The 21073-nt window shown below is 41.1% G+C and overlaps 1 protein-coding gene across 7 annotated transcripts in view; it reads left to right on the plus strand.

The window, feature by feature from the left end:
• Positions 1-21073, plus strand: part of tenm3 (teneurin transmembrane protein 3) — a 223563-nt gene that overhangs the window by 72857 nt on the left and 129633 nt on the right. The window contains exon 1 of one of the 7 annotated variants that reach the window (XM_076091080.1): positions 13724-13886. The exons of the other annotated variants lie outside the window; for them this stretch is intronic. Coding sequence (XP_075947195.1) covers positions 13724-13886 — 163 coding nt within the window. Of the gene's footprint in view, positions 1-13723; positions 13887-21073 lie in introns of those variants that run through there. 7 annotated transcript variants of the gene reach the window in all.

Raw genomic sequence — 21073 nt, forward strand, 5'->3', positions numbered from 1 at the left:
GGCCCTTGTTGTTGTCCACGCCATGCGAATGAGTCACTCGCTTTCCTCCCTCAGATCCATGGCCAGTGAGCAGGTGTCTCTCTCAAACAGAGGAGGGAATCCTCTACACTTTACTGCAGCGCACAGGCTGTCTCAGCTCTAATGGCTCCAATACATTTACTGCATACGGTTCACTCCTTTGTCAATATTGTTCCAGCACTGTGTTAATAGTGCCATCTGCATACACTTTACACTGTAGCTTTCTGTATTCCACTCCCAGTAGCACTGGTAACACAGGAGAGGTAGACCAGGACCAGAGGGGAGATTCTGTAAGGTCAGCGCATGACACACACACACACACACACACACACACACACAGATACAGGGAGAGACTTAGCTTGGAGGTCACTGTCAGCCTTAAGGCAAAAGCAGAGCAGTCACTCAAGCCTCTAAGAGTGTATTCTTGTGCAAGTGTGACCTGGTTTGTCAGTGTTTTCAGCCGACTCTATTGTGTGTCAGGACTGCTCCTTTCTGTTGCGGGTTACACATGCACTAAAGCATGGCTGACTGTGCTCAGAAATCATCCTCTCTGTTGCCTCGGGCCCGTAAGCTGCTCACACGGTACATGTTAATGGATGCAGGCTTGTGTTGAAAAGATAAGAAATCTACGGACAAAAGTAGAGGTTGAGACGTGCACAGACGTGCACAGACACAAACGTCTCCAATTTGGCGTTAAATAACTTATTTATATTTAATTATTTCTGGTCATTTAGAAAATTCAAAATGTTATCCTTAAAGTTTGTTATTGTCAACTGTAGTGGATATTTGCATAAATTAGGAAATAAATGATTGTATTTTTATTGAAATACTGGCTTTGATTGAAGTAAAACCTTGGCAGAAGTAGTTTTATTAATGTTTTATAAGTTGTAAGTAACAGCTGAGGTTAACTTTCTCTTTCTTTTCACTTTCTTTCAATACAGGTTTGTTGTTCACGATGAAGCATTATCAGGAAAAAAAAAGTGTGCACGAGAGAGTTTAACCACAGCTGTGTAGAACTAGTTTGCACATGTTTCCAATTGGGCCAGATCGGATAACAATTTGTACGTGTTCTTGTTCCTGTGTCGCGTAAATAAGTTAATAAATGATATGATAATGTGATACTGGATCAGTACATAGACGCGTGTTCTCCCCGATACCAGATCAAGCATTTCAGAGTATCAGAGGCATGTGTGACTCTGGTACTGGTATCAGAAGAACTCTCATTTCTGTAAGCTCTTTCTTAAAAATGTATCAAGTTGTGCTTATACTCAGAAGCAATCAAAAATGAATCGACAACTTGTCCAGTTCACATTTGTTATATAAATATTTTCAGAACTCCACTACTGCCTTAGCATGTTTCCCAGTGTAAATATGTGATTGGTACTAAAAAAATCTATATCCAGAATAGCCTGTAAAAAAATTCCATGAAGTATCACATTGCTTTAAACCTCAACAATAATTTGAAAAAAAAAGATTGCATATAATGAAATGAAAGAAGATGAGGATACACTCGAGATCAGAGGCTTTAAAGCAGTGTAACAACAAGAGATATCACGGCAAGCCAACTGACCCTCAAACCCATTTTAAGCACCTTATTGCATCAGCGCAAGAAAAGCTCCAAAATGTACACATCGGATGTGTACAGGTTTGATTTATGTCAAAGAAGAAAACATGAAACTTAAGCTCATCTGGGCTTTGAGGGGTTCCTGTGGTGCAGAAGAAGTAAAAATTCCCCAACACCACTGGGACTTGGATTCAAACCTGGTTGTGGTGCTTCTGGCTCAGTCGGACACTCGGATTAGTTTGCAGCCAAGGAGATTCATGGCTTGAAAGCCAACTCACTTTTGCATTTTAGGTCTCTAGGTAGAGTCAGCTAGTCTGTGAACATGGGGCATGTTTGTGAGTGTTTGATGCTAAAACCTGTTTATCGTCTTCATCCTGTTGAATTATGTGCTGTTGTCGAGCTCCACTGTAGCTGACCTGGAGACAGAGCTGTGAAGCGAGAACAGTCCCTCGTATTTTCAATGAAAGATTCCCATTCATTTAAGAATATTCTATTCAACAAGATACCTGGATAAATTAATGATACTGCAGTTTCATTTCAATTACTTTCTGCTTTTTTTGGTATTTCAGATAGCAAGTAGTAACGATAAATGTAAAATGACCTAAACTCCTGAATGTATTCCCAGGTTTCTACAGAGTGTAAACATCGGCTTCCTTTTCTTTGATTGGATATTTCTGACCAAAATGCCACCTGGGATCACCTAACATTGTCTATACAGAAAATGAACTGTCACGATCAGGCTTTGCCTTGTGTGTTCTGTGTGTTTCTTTCTGTAGCTCCTCACTCTACCTGTCAGCCACTCCCTCAGTACCAGTCTAACTCCCTTCACTTGTCCCTGATCACTAATCAAGCACTCCCTCATCAGCACAACTCTCCTCACCTGTTCTAGCCACTATTTAAACCCCTGCCTCCCAGTCACCCACTGCCAGATCATTGTTTGTGTTCATACCTACCCGCCCGTTTTTGCTCGTCCTGTTCCCGGTTTCCCAGTCTGTCGGCCCTGCCTCGCCCTGCCGGATTTCCCCCCTCGTCTCTTGTCTCGTCCTTGGATTCCCTGTTGTGTTCGTTATTCATTAAAACCCTTTTCTCACTACATCTGACTGTCTGTGCTTGAGTCCTCATCGTGCCCCGTGACATGAACAGGACCTTGCTCCTATGTAGGGATGTCATCATCCCAGAAATATAAAAGTTGATACCAGCGAAATTGCAAGATTCTTGATTCCCAATTTGATATCATGCTAAAAAACTAAAACAAATGCATCACGATAACGTTATACTGTAGAGCTTGAATGCATCATAATGTGACTCGACGCAACCTCCGTTAACTGTTATCTCTAACCTTCATCATTTAGCCAAGGAGGACTGTGCTGCCCACCAGCTGCTAACAGCTAACCCTAGCTAGCTCTCCTACCAATTTGAACACAGATGTGTTGTTCACAATGTAGCATTATCAGGGAAAAATAGGGTGCGTCCCCTGGACAAGTGAGTGTACTGCGTCCTTTGGGATTTAAGATGCCGTTAGTCTCAAACTGTGAGGATACCTGTTCAATTCAGTTCAGTTTATTTTGTATAGCCCAAAATCACAAATCACAAATTAGCCTCAGAGGGCTTTACAATCTGTACGCATATGACATCCTCCGTCCCAGGACCCTCACATTGTTACAGGAAAAACTCTCCCAAAAAAACTTTAACGGGGAGAAAAGAGGAAGAGACCTTAGAGAGAGCAACAGAGGAGGGATCCCTCTCCCAGGCTTGTTGTACTGTAGAAAAATAAGTACAGTCACATTTTCACAATTTTGGCATCAGCTTGGTACGAACGTATCAGTTCTCCTTACTACTACGTCACAACTTTGTTTGTTGAAAAAAAGTCCTAAAATGCTTCAGAGATTTGTTCTTAGAGGACAACTTGACAAAGACAAATAGATGAGCTCGACAATTAGTACACGGGGAGATGCACAACTACCATGTTGATCTCACCATTTTCCACTTCCTGCCTTCGTCTTTGAGAGATTAGGAGAGTTGGTCGGCTGGCTGCTTTGCGCTCTCGGAGGAGGCAGACAGTGTGGCTGTTGAAAGAGAGGGTAATGTATTGCTCTCTCTTGTGGTGTCCCCTATGGATAGGTATAATTTATACCACATACGCACGTACAAATCATTCCATTCATTAAGGACGCATTAGCAGAAAAAAGCTGATGTCAGGGGACAGGGCACACCTTGTGTGTGTGCATGTTTACGTGTTCATCAGGACATGTGTGTGTGGTTGATTATACACCTGAGTATGTCATGGAAACATTGTGGTTACTCTATATTTCCTTTCTTTTTCACACCGGCAATGTAACACCTGTTAGTCAAAACACTCCAACATGGATTAGCTTGGTTGCCAGATCCTACAGGTCACAGGTTTTGCGTAGCCTTTCTGGGCCTGCACCTCTCTGACAGGATTTGTTAGCATCAACGCTTGCCCCCATTGGTCAGCGTTAAACCAATCACAGCAGTGCGGAAATCAAAAAACACTTAAAATCAAATCAGTACTGACAATAAAAGTGTCAGTGTTGAGTTCATGTGGTGGAAGTTTGTCTTTTGTTCTTTCACAGTCTGCTTCTCCTCTGCACTCGCGCACATGTGAAGATTGCATTGCTGAGGGAGTGCGGCTAGATGGTTTCAGCATGTGTCTCTCTGTCATCATGGTTGTTACTGAAACTGCGCCCAGGGGACATAGTGGCTTAACACTGACTTATAGTCCACTAGAACAAAAGGCCGACATGATCTCACAGACTCATAAAAGAGAAAGACAGAGATAATGAAGGACAGAGATGCAGAGTACTCTAGCCACTTAAGTTTGACTTTCTTGTTATTTTGCTTTATTTTCCCCTTATCCGTCTGTCTCCAGGAGATTTTTTTTAAGTGGGGGGACAAGAAACAAAGAAGATTTTTTACTGACATTTTCTTTACCTCCTCACTGAACCAAAATTATAGCCGGCATTGTGTGTGTGTGTGTGTGTGTGTGTGTGTGTGTGTGTGTGTGTAGGCATGGTGTATACAATTAACTACCATTGTCCGGCCTTAGTTGGAATTGTGGCAGTGTATGTCTGTGAGTGTGTATTGTACAGAGGGAGGAGGAGGAGGGAGCAGGAACATCTAGCCCTCATTTAATTAGCATGTGTGTGATGGCCTGGCTTGACACCTTGTTTATGGGCTGCCACACACACACACATTCACTTGGACGTTGCCTATTTAGCAGGATGGTGACCATTAACTCCATACACACAAACACATCCTCCCAGTCCTAAATGATGTAGGTTAACATGACACAGTTGGTCTCTCCCTCACAAACTCATGTTAAACTTGATTACACTGTGTCGACTGCTTGTTTTGTGTTCATGTTTTTAGTAGCATTTGGAGATTACTGAAGAGAGTCTGACTTCCCTTTTCATATCACAAGAGGTCCTGCATGCACCAAGCACCCACAAATAGATTATTCTATATATAACCATAATGACTCAGAGAAGCCTCTGATTTTGTAAAGTAGCTACAGGCCACATTTACTATGTGAAACTATTGCAGCCTTCAGATCAGCCTAAATCACACTGTGATTGAGGCACTGCAGACTCAAACGGCAACTATTCTCTGTTGTACTCCTTCAGTTTATTATATCGAAAACTATTTGTATCTAACTTATGGTGAGCTTTTTTATCAGGAATATCCAATCAATTACTGCTACTGGTGGAGTCCTCTCCTGCACAGTATTATGTTCTCACGCAGGAAACAGCACATGAATGTACTGCATGTGATGTGGAAGACGATGGTTGATACTGTGGGGACTGTCTTCTTTAGTCTTCTTTAATAAAGCAAAGTGATTGATAGTTTTACTTTTCCATGAGCAGATACACCCGTGGCAGAATAGCTGCTCATGCCATGTTAACTGTTGCAGATTGGTCGGGAGTGTGTCCATTTTCAGCTATTCATGTATTGCTAACAGTGGCAAAATATAAAAATATACCCTAGATCAGCCTCACGCCAATTTGTAATCCTATTTGTATGTTTATCTTCTGCCTAAACACGGATATGTGGAAATGTTCATTTTCACCAAATCATAATATATTAATTTTTTTTTTAATTAGCTGAGCTTCTCCACAATCTCTCCACCAGCCCGTGCTGCAGAAAAGAACCCCAGGGGGTACGTCTGTTTCTCTATCGCAGTGATTGATTTCTGCTCGGGAATCACTGTGCATTACAATAATGTCTTTCACAATGGTCCACGCCTGTAGAACCATTTCTGGTTAATGTGAATACAAGGAGTCAGAGCAAATTGCTCCAATCAGACATATGGCTCATTACACCAGATATGTACTGTAGGCACAATATGCAACAGAAGGCATTGAGTATGTAAACATAAGCAAACTGTTTGAGACAAGCATTACATCTGGAGATATTCTGTTTTCTGATTGCAGCCTCTTAGACATAATCTCCGCTCCACTCCCTATGATCACAACAACAGAAATGTGATTTTCTTCTTCTCCTCTGTGTTGGGAAGTGACATTAACCAACAGCTAACTTCTGGGTGGCCACTTAACTTATGAGTACCCTGTCTGTGTGTTTGTGTATTCTCAATCCCAACTCGTCAAATACCATTGCTTGGTCAGTGGCCCTACGCATCATACTATGATGCTCTAGCTGACCGTGTCAGGGACAGCGTGCCTAACAGCGCTTGTTACATGCAAGGGGTGTTTTCAAAAGAGACTTTAGTTGGAGTTAGTGAAACCATGTGTGTCTCATCGAGCCGTTACAGGGTGTGTCGGTATCAGACACCAAGCAGCACTGACCAAGAGTTGGCGACTTGGGAGTGAGAACGTGTTGATATATTCACATGTGTCTATGTGACCGACATTTAGGTGCAAGTAAGAAAAACGACCACCTTTTTGAAGAAAAAAAAAATGCCTTTGAATTCAATTTGTCATTTATACAAATAACTAAATTAAAAGGAACCAACAACCAATCTAAAACAAAAGGAAACCAGTTATGTCAGTGTGCTTCATTAAACTAACAGTGGTTGGTTACATTTTCAATCCAACGTTTCATATTTAGATGTTGTAACAGCAGTCACTCATTTAAAAGCTGTGATTGATTTGACGCTCAAGTGTTATGAATCACAAATGAATAAGTGTCTGTAACAAGAAATGCTGTCGTAGTGGTCTCAATGTCAGCCAATGACCAAAGGTGCAAGAGGTCTGCAATGCAACCATGTTACATTATTTGATTGACTGAGTTTATTGCAATATATGTTAGATTTTCTGTTGATTTATTGTTAGTTTTCAATACATGTCACCTTTATTTGCTTGTAGTTTGATCAAAATTTCATAATTTGTGTCACTACCTCCACTAAAATTCGGTGTAACGGGGGTTGAGTCTGTAATGAGTTACTTTTCACAAATCTCTTTCGCTCCAATAATATCCAAAAAATGAGTTGTGAGGATTTTTGTCACTGCTGTTGATCATTATTACTTAATCAGTCCTCTACAGATGCTGTTTTGCTCCAGAACAGGACAACTGCTAAATGTGTGTACTGTCTGTATTCGTGTTTGTAGTATATTGTATCCTAACTTTTAATTACTTATTCTTCTACTTCTTTGTGTCCCTAATTTGTCCAGGGAACGTTTTGAAAAAACATTACTGTCACTGTAGCTTTAACTTTGGGAGGATTTGCATTGAAATGTAAATTTAGCTGTTATTGACTCATCCAGGGAAACTTTACAAAGCAAAGTAGAGCACACCTACTGTGCTGCACAGCTGGGGGTGACCGGTGTGGACGAGGGTTCACAGAAGAACAGCAGGACGGATAAAAAGTAGAGAAGAAGACCAGAGAGAGAGAGGCCAAGAACACAGTGAGAGAGTACAGAGCGAGCTACCTCAGGACAGCAGGATATCAGTGTGTGTGTGTGTGTGTGTGTGTGTGCCAAAACCAAGCCAGGCAGGGATGAAGAATGAGGAGGGCAGTGAAGGAGCCAGGTGTTCAAAACATACAGATACACAAACTGTCTGTCTCTACAGAACAGCTGGTTGAGATCTAAGGTTCGACTCGTTTTGCGTGACAAGGCGACCGGGTTAAAAAGCTCTGCAGAGTTTTCCATTCAGATGACATGAACCAGCCATTGCTAAAGTACACAGGGGGCCTCTTTCTATCAAACAGATCTCCACAGCACTTTCTTCAAAAACAACAGAGACTGAATGTTTGCAAGACTATAAGGCTTTACATCCACAGAAGCAAGCATTTGACAAGATAATAAGATAATTACAAAATAAACAAGCTACACAAGGTAAAATTCCCAATTAGTAATAAGTCATGCAACAGAATGTGCCGGTTGCACTGCTTGAAGCTTTATGTTTGTTTGTTTTTTCTCCATGGTTTGAGAAAAGATGGACTCATTTTGTCTTTGCTGTTTCCAACTGTTCTTCAGTCCGGGCTGCAGCTTTGAGTCTGTTCTTGTCGACATAATTCATGATGATACAAATAAACAAGGGCTTTCAGTGTTACCTCCAGAAATGAACCCCTTTATGGAGAAATAGATTGCTACCAAAGATCTTTCAGAGGGGTAACTTCAGTGTATGGTTGGAGAAAGGCATCAGTCACCTTAGATTAGTTTGTTTGTTATTTAAAGTAAACTGTAGCTAAATCTCAGTCATCTGTCAGAATGGTTGTTTGGGAGATCTTTTGTCTCGACTGGACACTCCAGCCCTCCTTCATCTCTCATTCTAGCCCATCATTTCGTGCTCTGCTCCATCTTCTCTTCTGCATCCTCCCACCCTCAGGCACAATCTGAAGTAGAGTAGAAAGAGGGATGCGTTGGGTTGGGTTGGGTAAGGGGAGCACACAGAACATAGTGTAATGCTGCATGCAGCAAATTCCTATGATAAAACATTGGACTGTATATCGCGGGTTTATTGAAAGACTCACCAAATTCATTTTCAAAGGATTCATTTCTGATAATGTATTACTCATATTATTTTGCGACTCTTAAAATACATTCCAGTGTTTTGCTGCCTTTCATTATAAACTAAACATGTATCATAATTGAATTCATGTGTGCTGATTGTAAACAGAGCAGATCAGGAGCGACAAAGCCTCCTAAACATTTCATTCCAGTCTCGGTGGCTTCGGTTCAGACGCCAGAACACGTCCAAGCCTCTGAAGCGCCATGTTGTTCTGACGATTATTCCCTCATGATGTGAATGCAGCATTACCTCGTTCCCTCAGGCTCTGTGGGGAGATCCAGGAGGCACCTAGCCATTTGACAGACTGAGTATTTCATTGCAAAATTATTTTTACTCCATTGATCAGAACCTTAAAAGAATATTGTCTAGAGCCAGAACAACAAGCTCCCGGGCAATCATAGCCAGTTTTACACCGTGTCCCCACAGGGCGGACTGGACAGCTGCATCACAACATCTGTCTGTGACCCATTTACTACAACACACACAACTATACACAGAAGTCCATGAGTTAGAGTTAAAGGAGTTCTTTAAGGCCTTTCTATAGGCCTTAAAGAAATATTTCAGTCTCTCTCTCTCTCTCTCTCTCTAATCCCAGTAACAATGTGTTCTACCAGGGCGTCTTTGATATGGAGATCGAGAGAGCAGGAAAAAAACAGAGAATGTCAACCCAGAGATTATTTCCAAACTCCACAACAATGCAGGTGGATTTTTCTCTGGCCTCTCATGAAGCTCAGTGAGCATGTGCTTCGACTGGACAGTTGTGATCTGACATAGCCGCCGTACTACACACAAGGAACTTTCATTTCTTGTTGTACAGTTTGTTTTCTGAGTAGTTGTTTTTTTCTGCGATGCATGTTGTCGAAACTGTTTCAATACACCCAAGCTGGCGAGATTGATTACCATCCGCGATAGGAGCAATCCCCACCTCACAAGTGGCTTAGAGTAGTACACGACTCTGTTCTCCTGTTTCTGTGGCCATTAAAACAAGCCTTTCACATGTTTCACCTGTAGTGCTTCTCTGAAGCTCAGCATTTGGTGCCGGCCTGAAACTCCAGGTCCCATTCTCTATGAATAGCAGCCTGTCTGTCCCAGCTTTTGAGGCTATATGTGTGAATATTGTAGATATTTTACTTCATGTCTTTATTGTTTGTATGGATATGGTGTGTTGGTAATTGCTGTATAATTTGGCAACTGAAAATGACCATTCCTATCACATGTATTGTAGACATGGATAACACACATTAATATGTCAAAGTCTCAGGTTGGACCTCAGTGGCTGTCACAGTGCTCATACACATCACACCCGACCTGCTGCTCTCGAGTGAAATGCCTGAAAGCTTCACAAGGCAGTTTGGAAATTTGGCAGCCCCAAACCGCAGTTCCCATGAGTCATTTGAGGGGATGTCATTCATATATGTGTAATGCAGCCATGTTGCCATGTGAATTGTTTTCGTTTCAAAGAAATCTTCGTCTCTTATTCCTTCGTTATTCTTATTTATTTTGTTTAGCCATCTTCATTTCCCTGTACTCTTTAAAGCTGGTTCTTTTCCTCCTGTTTTTCTTGTATTTGGGTGTTTTATATATTCATTGGCTAGCCAACGGGAGAAGGAGATGACACAAAAGTCCCCTGGGCTGGAAATAAATCAGGGACATTGTAGTTCATGATCAGCGTCTTAAAGGTACCCTGGAGTTTATGTCTGCTAATAGCGCTGTGGAGCAGTGCTTTACATGTGGCTCCCCGTTTTGTTTGTCCTCGTGCACACGTACGTACATGCAAAGGGCAAGTGCATGCAGGACATTCCAATGTCAATGGTTTCTATATCTACTATTGGGCTGATCTACAGGTGCTCATAACTAAAGCAGGGAAGAAGACTGCTAGCACATAAAACATGGAGATAAACAATGCAGGTTTCAAACTTTCCATAAAATTAGTTTTGCAAATGTTTTCATGAGGGAAAAGATGCTTCCATTTCTCTCAGTCTACCGCTCCTCCTACCTTGTAGTTTCTGCATAGATTATTTCTTATACACTTTGATCCTGTTGTGTGTATGTGTTTGTAGTTATGCATCCCTGTGCATGTATATGTGCACCATTGATATGGTCTTTGTATGAATGTGTGTGTTCTTCAGGCATTGTTGGCTGATTTGGACCACTGAGAGTAGACTAGACTTGGAGCTGAATCCAAGCCCTTTGGCACAACAAACCCCACCAGTCTCTGTTGGAACCAACCAGCAAATGATGGTTTTATTAACTGCTCTCTGACACACACACACACACACACACACACACACACACACACACAGGTAGACATACACACTGCAGTAATCGTTTCATGTGCTGTATGATTATGTGAAAACTAAGATCCCATTTTCTCTTTTCTTGGCGCTAGTAGAGACCTTGAAAGACTAAATATCTAGCTCCTCAGTGTGGGAACCTGCTGGTAGAAGCCTTTAGATTTGTTTTGACCACAGCAGATACTAATCCATTTACTCTAAGGCAAAGAAGCACTTAACTGTAATCTGCTTTTATTTTCAATGATGAGATTGTTAACAATTTCCTGTTAATATAATATATAAGAAATATGCTATGTACCAATCATTTTGGAAACCCGTTAGTGGCATACATATATTACAGCCAATGTTCCATTAAAGATACGGTTTGCAAATATTGAGGAGCAGGCAGATGAAAGCATTGTTCTGTCTGATGCACTAAGAACAATAAGAGCACACTCAGTGTGTCAGTCCTGTCTCAGTGAGCTCAAACCCATCAGTCAGGAAAGGGTGAAAGAAAAAGGGCCTCCGGTCATGACACAGATGTGTTTATTTATGAAAACATAAGTCTGTTGATATTAATGTTAATATTTAATGTATATATGTTTCATTATTGTCAACATTCCCACATGTGGACCAGACCAACAATGAGCATATTCACTAACTAAGTATTGTGTGTGTATCAAAGCCTCATACATCTGCTTCATCTGCAACACCCCAATGAGCCCACTGAATGGGTGAGCCTGAGCACACACTCGCTTACTTTGACTCAATCCCACACACACCGTCCTGCTGCCCCAAACACTCACAAGAGTTGGGTAACATAATGCACTATTCATGGTTTGCTTGAGGAATTCAAGCGTTTTTTTAAGGCATTATGAACTGTATTTTGGTAATGTTAATAACCATAAAATAAATGCAGGTGCACTTGTCTGGAAACTGATTAACATGTCTCAGAAGGATCAATTCAAAGGGAGGGCTTGCCATAGACAACAGTGCAGTGCTGATCATTTCTGCACAAAGTCTGTGGTCAAACTAGCGGACCGTCTCTGTTGTTTAATATTGCCCACTTGTACTGTAGCAGTAATCCTATGTTCCTGTTTCTTGTTTTTCATAAACAGCATCACTCTAGGGGAGATAGTGGGGGTTATGTATTTAATAGAAAATGCCACAGCCATGTGATTTTCTATCTTCGTGAAAGATGAAGAAGAAAAGGCATTCTAGTAAATAATTAAACAGAGACTCGTGTCATGTCATGTTGGATGTATATGTCGCTGTATTTCTAGCCTGAAACTACCAAGTGAATGTCAGGATGGGATACACAGTAGCTGGAAGGGACAAGAGTGACTGTGTGTGTGTGAAATTGCTTCAATGTGTGGACTTCTCAACTCATGCGTGTGAAAGCAATAGATGTAGAGTGCGTGATGTCCTGCTCATTGTGTTACTCCTTTAAAGAAAATAGTACAACTGATTTATTTTTGTTTTTTAGCAAGTGTCAGTATAGGTCATCAGTGCAAGCAGCTTATTACGACCCATATCTATAGTTATTGTTAGGTGGCAATCTCTATTGGCCGTAGAAGTTGTGACTGAAGCAAAGGAGGAAGAAAGGTGAGGTAATATAAAGAGCCACAAAGTCTTGTGGAGGTTAGGGTGGATGCATGCGTCAAATTTACACAGGACTTTCACCCAGGAGACTGCTGTCTGTGTCCCGTGTGAAACCAAAAGTCAAAACGACTTTAAGTTAATTACTGTTAGTATGTAACTACCTTAGTACGTAACCAAATCATGTCCATGATCTTTTCCTAAACCTATCCAAGTAATTTCATTTCACAACGTTGAATAGTGCAGGCGTATATGTGGTTTTAGGAGTCATTGGGAAACAAGCTATTCTGTCGTGTAAGTATGAAGACGTTTCGATTTTAGAGGAAAAGCAGCAGAGCTGTGTTGCATTCCAAACAAGATTGCAAATCTTTTCCTGCAAATAACCTAACATTGATTTTGTATTTCAATTCCTCCCTCCTTGCTTGCAAATGTGAGCGATTAAGTGATTTTGAAAGAGGCATATCACATTTGTATCTGTAAAGGCAGCCACCATGGCAAGTGCTGTTAATGAAATGTGAGTCTTTTTTTCACCAACTAATTCAATTATTTTTGGCCAGCACATTTGTATGGAATGGAAGGATGGAGTTTATCTGTCTGGGCGAAACACACACACAAAGACTCCCAAACACAAATATGCACATGTGCAAACAGAGAGCGGGGCCATTTAACATTCTGAGGACACTAAATGCCAAGGTTACCACATCGATACACTATTGATTTTGCTCACTCTGCTTGTGAGTCTGGCCTCAAACAAGCAACAGCATATAGCCAGCGCTGCCTGGTGCAGACAGACTGACACCTCACACAGTTCTAGAACTTGGACCGAGTTCTTTTACCATCACAAATCAGTGGAAGAGAAGACTCAATGTGGAATTTCATCAAACTTTCTTCTTAAAATGGGAGAGGGATGAAGAGGGACAGGGAGGATTTCTGTCTTCTCACTGATATCGCTTTGTTGTTTTCCCAAAAAATGAGATCATGTTTCTTCAGGAGTGCAGTTAGTGACAGTGTGGGCTCCATGGTAATGTAGCTCTGACAGCCTAACGGAGTAGCAGCGGGGGGCGGGCCTTAGCGAAGGATCAATTCCAACCCAGGAATGGTCTTTTAGTTGCTGTAACTCCTTCAGTCTCATTCCACAATGTTTTAGTCACACCATCGGCAGACATCATCATACTTCATTGCTCACTCATTTCTCTTTTTTAAAGATTTTGGTTGCTGTTGTTGTTGTTGTTACTTTTATTCATTAATCAAATTCATCATTCCTTCCATAGGTTCTCCAATGCCCTCCCCCTCCTGTCCATCTGTCATTGACCACTCACATCCACAATCAGCCAGTCCACATGGCAAACTGTCGTTAGTCGACGTGGCTGAGCCAGAGGAAGAGGAGGAAGAAGAAGATGAAGAGGAGTATGCAGCCAGATTGTACTTACCTGTAACACATGGTAAAGGGACTTTACTTTAATACCTTCCTAGAGATTACTTCATTTCTCCTGGTAAAAACTGGGATTTGACAGATTTATTGGGTGAATATTTCCCTTTTGTTAAAAAGAAAAGTGCTCGCCAACATTCTTATTGAATTATATTTATTGGCAACATGAATGATGAACATGTTTACAGAGTTTCATTTTTCAACAGCTTCACCCAAAAATACAAACCCACAAGAGGGTTTTGTCTGCATAAACAACATCAGTCAAATCCCAGTCATTTGTAAAAGACATTGTGGATATTATTATCCGTCTGCATTTGGATTAACTGTCCTATGTAAGTGAGATCAGAGCGATTGTTTTTTTTGTGGGGAAATTACATACTTCTGCAGTCTTGGGAACTCTTATGTCTCAATCTAAACATCCAGCTGCTGCAGGAGATGCTTGGCAGCATGTGTGTCCACATGCTCTGATTATTCAGATACCTGCTCATATTTTGTCATATTTCCTCTCAACCAGGCAGGTAGTCAAATTAGTCAACCCAACTTTCCCTCCACTATTTTCCCTCCCTCAGTTCATTTGTGACTGTCATCTATTGCAGGCTCCGACATATATGAGCTGGAGCTGTTTTTCATGTTTCCTACTTATAATAAAAGTTTAGATCACTTACGACACTTGGCAAGCAAGCACGGTATGGAGGTTTGAACTGCTGTTGACTTCCAGTGTGCTGCCAACGGTTCTGCTCGTGAGATCAGTCCACTTTCTCCATCTCTGTCACGGCTTCTCCCAGTCATTTATTGCTTGTTTGCTTTCCAACCTTCCCTCCCTTTCATGTGTGCTTCTCTGTCTTATCACACAACACTCTAAAATTGTGTCTACTCTTGGAGAGCAACTGATTATCAACACAAAAGAGACCAATTCAGTTTGTGAGTCCAAGCGAAGGTCAGCAAACTATGAATTAAAAAAGGTAAATATAATTGTGACTATTTGATTCCAGTATCTATCAGAACAACTTATGTGAGGCTGTATTGAAGAATACTTGGAACTGGACTAGAGATTGAGACCATAAACTCATCTTTACTGAGGTAATAAATCAAGAGAGAAGTAGAGTCCTTTTCCCATAGACTTCTATACAACCAGACTTCTCTTTGCAGCCGGAGGAGTCGCTGGCTAGTAGAGAGAATGCAAGTTAAAGGCAGTTCAGCATTGGCCTCTCTTTTCAGACCTGGAGTTTGCTGCCCGACTTAAACTCTGCTTCTTATTGGGTCGCGTAAAGAAAGAAGTGCTGGAGGAACATTGCAAATGGCTCCACTGTGTTCGACTATGGAAATTCTACAGCAGAGGTAGCCAACACGGTGCCCGCGGGCACCTGGTCGCCCACAGGGACCATGTGAGTCGCCCGCAAGGCATGTTCTAAAAATAGCACTAGGTCCCCATGGAGCTCTGTCTAAAATTTGTAGTTTCTGTTCTTTTTTTAATCAAAAATGCTTGCATTCATGTAGATTTTAAAAGGAAGAGGCCGCACCGCACTAGGTTTTCAGGTTCCGAATGGCGGGCGCTTCCCGTTGGCACCGGACGAGCCGCCCCCGCCGCGATCGCACACCGTCGTCAGGTCCGTCAGTCCTCGGAACAGGCCACGGGGCAACAACTCGTGGGTGGCGGGGGTAGAGGCGAGGCAACGCAGTACGATCGAAAAGGCCCAGACTAGAGGTTTGAACGCAGGCGACCAAAGACGCTCGCGTGCCTCGGAGGGTTGGATCCCCCCCTTCGGCTATAGACGAGACTTTTTACTAGTTTCTTCGTGGAGAAAAAGGTACCCAAAAAAAGCTGTTGTCGGTGACTACAGACTACAGGCCGGCATGCAGGCTTCATTGCGCAATGCAAAGTTGACCCAGATTTCCCAAAATGTGGTGATTAGTACTGATGTAATAGGATTCATTTAAAAATGTGAAAGAGTTGATTTTTTTATCTTACATAACTGATAATTTGTATAAACAAATCATGATTTGTTCAAAAATGTTACGAAGGTGGTTAGTACAAATGAGTCATGATGTGAAGATATGACAGTTAATGATTTCCTAAAAAATTTTAGAAGTGATAATTTTTACAAAAATATAACAGGTGTGATTTTGAACAAAATACACAATCATTGTTAATAATTATTGTGAGGAATAATTAACATTGACATGTGATCAGTCTCTTCACATATATTATGATTGTTAAAAGGTGATCTGTGCAACTTTGTTATTCAGGAAGTTTGTATCCAACAAGTAGCCCTTCGTACTACTCAGTACCCTTGAAGTAGCTCTCAGTTTCAAAAAGGTTGGTGACCCCTGTTCTACAGTAAGCATCAAAGGCATGACTCAGCTGAAATTAATATTTTGGGGAAATAAGTGGGGTGAATTAAAACAGTTCAGATCAATTCCACCAATCAAATCAGGCCACTTTGTTTTGGTCAGTAGCTCCTTAAACAGACAATTCTCAATTAGGGCAGTGTGCAAAGCATATCTTTCACTCTCATTTCAACAATGGACATACCAAGGTGAGACAGCTGCCATTTATGATCGGTCCAATCATGCTTCATCAGGTCTGCTCCTGGAAGCTCTCCACATGGCAAATGTTAGGCTGCAAAAGTAGAGGATGAAACCCAGGTCTAGCTGTTTGAACCACATGGGCCCACAAGGGGCTGAGTTTGGATCAAATCAGAGTACTGATCTGAGATCTGTTTGCCTGTGTTGGTTGACAAGGACCAGATGCAGAGTCGTGTTGGCTGGCCAATGACCCTGGATCAGTTTTCTTGTAGTCAGGAGTTTGATAGGAAACATACTTTGATGGTTTGAAGAAAGGAACTAAGACAACCACAATTAGAGTCAGGCTGCATCAGGAGAGGGCATGAAAGGGAGAAATAAAGAGGGAGGAGATTTCTGAGGAAGGAGAGTGAGAAACAGAAAGTTAGCTGCATGGAGTGAAGGAAATAGAGAGACAGACAGACGTCTCCTCGTATATACATTGCCCTCTAAACATAATCAGAAACAGCTCTGGAATAGGGTCTGTAAATGGCTAAAAGGTTGTGCATGTGTGGGTGTTTGTAGATGTGCGTGTGGTCCTCTTATCCCAAAGCAGTCCCAGCCTGACCTAACCAAGCAATGTTCAGCCAAACATCTAAAATATCTCTCTCACCACTTCCTGCACTCTTCAGACATGCTTTTTTTTTCTTTATTTGCTCATATCACTCCGTATCCTTCCTCCCAGCTCTCTTTTCTTTGCACCAGTGATTTTGCGGGAAGTCCAGCATTGAGGCAAAGTAAACTAGAGGCCGCTGAGCTTATATTTTTTTGCACATAAAGAGGAACGTACATAAATGCTGAAACCAATGTTTTTTTAAACTCCTTGTTTACAGCAGGAGGATGCTGAGCAGGGGGAAACACAGAGTGTGAGAACGAAAGAGAGAATCCAGGCTCTTCTATTCCCTTCTTCCCTCAGAACATGTATTTTTATTGGCTATTTATTGGGACAGCCAAGTACTGTGTGAAGCATCTGAGACAGCGGCAAATAGTACTTTTTATGCCCATAAAGTCTCTTCCTGAAAGTCTGCCTCGCTGTACCACATGGAAAATGGGTTTTAGGTTCAGGCCATTCTTACAAACTAGTGTGACAGTGATGTACAGGCGACATTAATGGCTGATAGAGGACATATTGTATCAATCTAAATTATGCTGGAACATCAAGTTTTAAGAAAAACACCTTGTGTGAGCCGATGGGCAGTTGGGCAGTGCACAGTATCGTGCCTTGTCTGCATCTCAGTGAGGTTTCTGTGAACCTGATGCACTGACTGACTGAGAAGGGACTGGTGTAAGTCAAGAACAAACAGCACAGTGTCATTTTGATGTCAAGAATGACCAGGACTCACTAGTGCCACCTGCCTTCTCAGACCAGGTCAGTGGCCGAGCCCCTGGCTTCACCGTAACGAAGCCTTTAGTGTAGTTTCTTTACACTGAAGGTGACACCTTGGGAGTGACACCAGGCTGTAGGCAACCCATTTACACACGATAGAAATAGAATAGTATGTTTATCATTGTTATCAAGAGCAGCTCAATCAATACTTGATGGCTTTATACTACTGTATCGGAGGAGTTACTGTATAAAATGAAGTAGTAGCAGTAATATGCATATTTTGAGTTTCAAAGAACACCACTTATTGTCCCCATGTCTCCCTCTGATGTTGGAACACTAAATACACACAAGGACACTTAGTTGATACACATAGAATACCAATGTCCAATTTAATTGTTGTTTTGAAAATACACCTTTTGTCCATAATTTCATAGCTCTACATCAACTAAAGACATTGAGACAAACATACTTTAATGGAGATAAATGATATGAGAACTGCACGTTTGATATTTCAGGTGATTGGCTATCTGCTGCTTTGAAAGCAGGCTTCCACTTCCCTTTGCTGCATCCCTCAGATATTTCTCCCTCTGTCTCTGCCACCTCCTTGAAAAGAGCATTGTCACTGTAATGTGCAGCACTCAATATGAACATTATATAATTGACAAATATGCCAACTTGCTTCCAGGTAAATATCAAATAACATAGCTAAACTACACCAGAGAAGGAAGACAAATAACTGACTACATTATCTTACCCCTAAAGCTACCACTAGCAAGCAGGTAATATCAATAATTAATATTACATTATGGCTGCCAGTGATACTGCAAAACCACAAATCAGACCACAAAAGAAGAAAATACTTCTCTGAAGATGTAAAGCGTGCCTGCGTGCTTGGATCACAAATATTTATTTATCAGCAGATGATGTTGAATTTCCAGAGAGCCTGAAACTCCTTTCAGTGAGTATATAAAAACAATAACGGCTACATCTTCATCAACACAACATATGTTGAGTAATTGTTTTTAATCACATATTTTAAAGGGTTGCATTAGTCATATGAGGGTATGCATGTGCACAACAGTCCCACTACTATATTAAACAGAGGGTCAATTACCATGAGAGTCTGGTTGCTTCAAAGTACCCACTGTGCGATCGCTGCAAAAAAATATATATCTGCTATAAAGCAAAAACTAGAGACTGCAGTTGTAATGCAGATACATCTCTGCTGCTGATGGCTAATTTATTTAAATGAGAAAGCACTTTACACTGCCTTACAACAGGAGTGAGTGTCATTTTTCATAAACTAATCAGTGTGATATCAGGCAAAAGGCTGTTTCTTGTTATTTATAGGTCTGAATGCGCTGCAGCCATCTCACACTTTTTGCCCAGCGCTCCGTGAAGCACAGTTTGGAGCTTATTGTCTTAACGACAACATTTTATTTGATTTAATGGCGTAACAGCAGCTTGAGCCACTTTAGCCACCCCGTGTGCTCGTCCCCGATTGCTGGTTTATGTAATGGCGATAAAGCTTAAATGTCAACAGTGTAAAATACGTCATTGCTTTACTCCAGCTATTGGCAATAGTGGCTACCTTAAATCCTAAAATAGTGGCCTTTATTTACCTCAACTACAGAAAGGAAAGGAACCACAGCTGTTTCGTATTAAAAGCCTTCCAGCTCAAGGCTCAAAGGACATAATCTAATCCCTTTCCTGCTCTGGCTTTTAATGTGAGACATGGGATACAGGGAAGTTCATGAATGGTAAATTAACAACTATCAGAAAAAACAGGCAAAGTAGAAGTGATTAAAAATAATTTGTGGATGAAAACAGTATTTATGTTAAATAAGGGAAACTGAGAACAGATCGGTGAGGATCACTCTGTTGTTATAGAAATGTATGTGATGCTGAATTTACCACGAGAGCATTATTTGTTTGGTAATGTACAGTGCTCATACAAATGTGCATGTATCATATTCATTCATCAACAAATCAAGAAACCACTTGTTTTTTATAACAATGATTATATACGATTAAAAAACAAAACCAGGCAAAGTCGTTAAAAAGGTCAAAAAGTACGATAATAGATATAAAATAACATTAAAGGACCAAGAGTCATGGTCAAGAACAAAAAACATAAAAGGCTACAACCAATGAATCAAGTCAGAATCACATGCATCATTAAATAAGCAGTGGAGTGATATGTTCTCTTGTTCCTGTTTCTTTTAGTACTCTGCTGCATTTTCTACGAGTCGAAGTGTGTGAACTGATGTCTCTGGCTGACCAGTGAGCAGGGCATCACAGTCATGTGGTCACGAGAGGATAGAAGTATCGGTCCGTTTTGTTGTTCATTGAATTGACAGAAAGGGTTGATTTGTTGTGCTATTGTCAATTTATTCATTCAACATAGCCTTTGCCTATGAGTTTGTATTCATACTTAAGGCACTGAAAACATGTGGTGGCTTGCATATCAATGGTGTTTTTAGAGTGTAAAAGAACGATATGCAGATGAAGGTGTTTGAATAGAGCAGACTTTAAAGCATATGACAGTGTTGTTTCTATCTATGGACGTCTCTGCAGTGGGAAGCCAATTGTTGCCTGACGACATTAGAGTCTGAGCTGCGATGTGTCTCTCCCACACTTGCACAGCTTTATTTTTCTTTGTTTACAAGAGCAGGCTGAACAGTGAGCCTTTTCATTTTCTCCTCCCTCAAAGTGTAACACAGGGCGTGGCACGGACACGGTATTATTTTATTCACACTGCTGCCTCAGGCTAAAGCTTCCTCTTGCATTCTCACTGTAATCAACAGCACCGCTGTGTTGCTCTGAGGGACAAAAAATGTATTCACTCTGGCAGAAAAATCTAAGATGGATCATAAACAAATCTGTTAAATTATTGTTGATCACTGAAGCACATAGACAACCAGAGAATCAGTTTCCAGTCTGAATTGGTTTGGGTGTAGCAGAGTTGCTTGATCAGTGTCCAACCCATTCTTGTAATGCACCTCAGTCTCTCAGAATGACAACGGTTATTTCTCTCATTATTCACATATTACAAGGTTATAGATGGACAATAGACTCTTTCTGGATCAAGAAATCTGGTACAAAACTAGTCTTTTATGATCCTCAAAACAATACCAGAAAGTAACATGTTGTCACAAGACTTCTATTGTCATTTACTGTCTAACATTCAGCGACAATTTGCATGTATAACTCATCTCATCTCAGGTTACCTGCTACGTATTTAGCCATGTGTTGTGTAATAATTACTTACAAACAATAATTAGCTACCAAATTAAAATTGTCTATTCAAA

Source organism: Anarhichas minor, unplaced genomic scaffold (genome assembly GCF_050575085.1).
Source record: "Anarhichas minor isolate MPS153535 unplaced genomic scaffold, ASM5057508v1 ptg000014l, whole genome shotgun sequence".
Taxonomy (NCBI): Eukaryota; Metazoa; Chordata; class Actinopteri; order Perciformes; family Anarhichadidae; genus Anarhichas; species Anarhichas minor.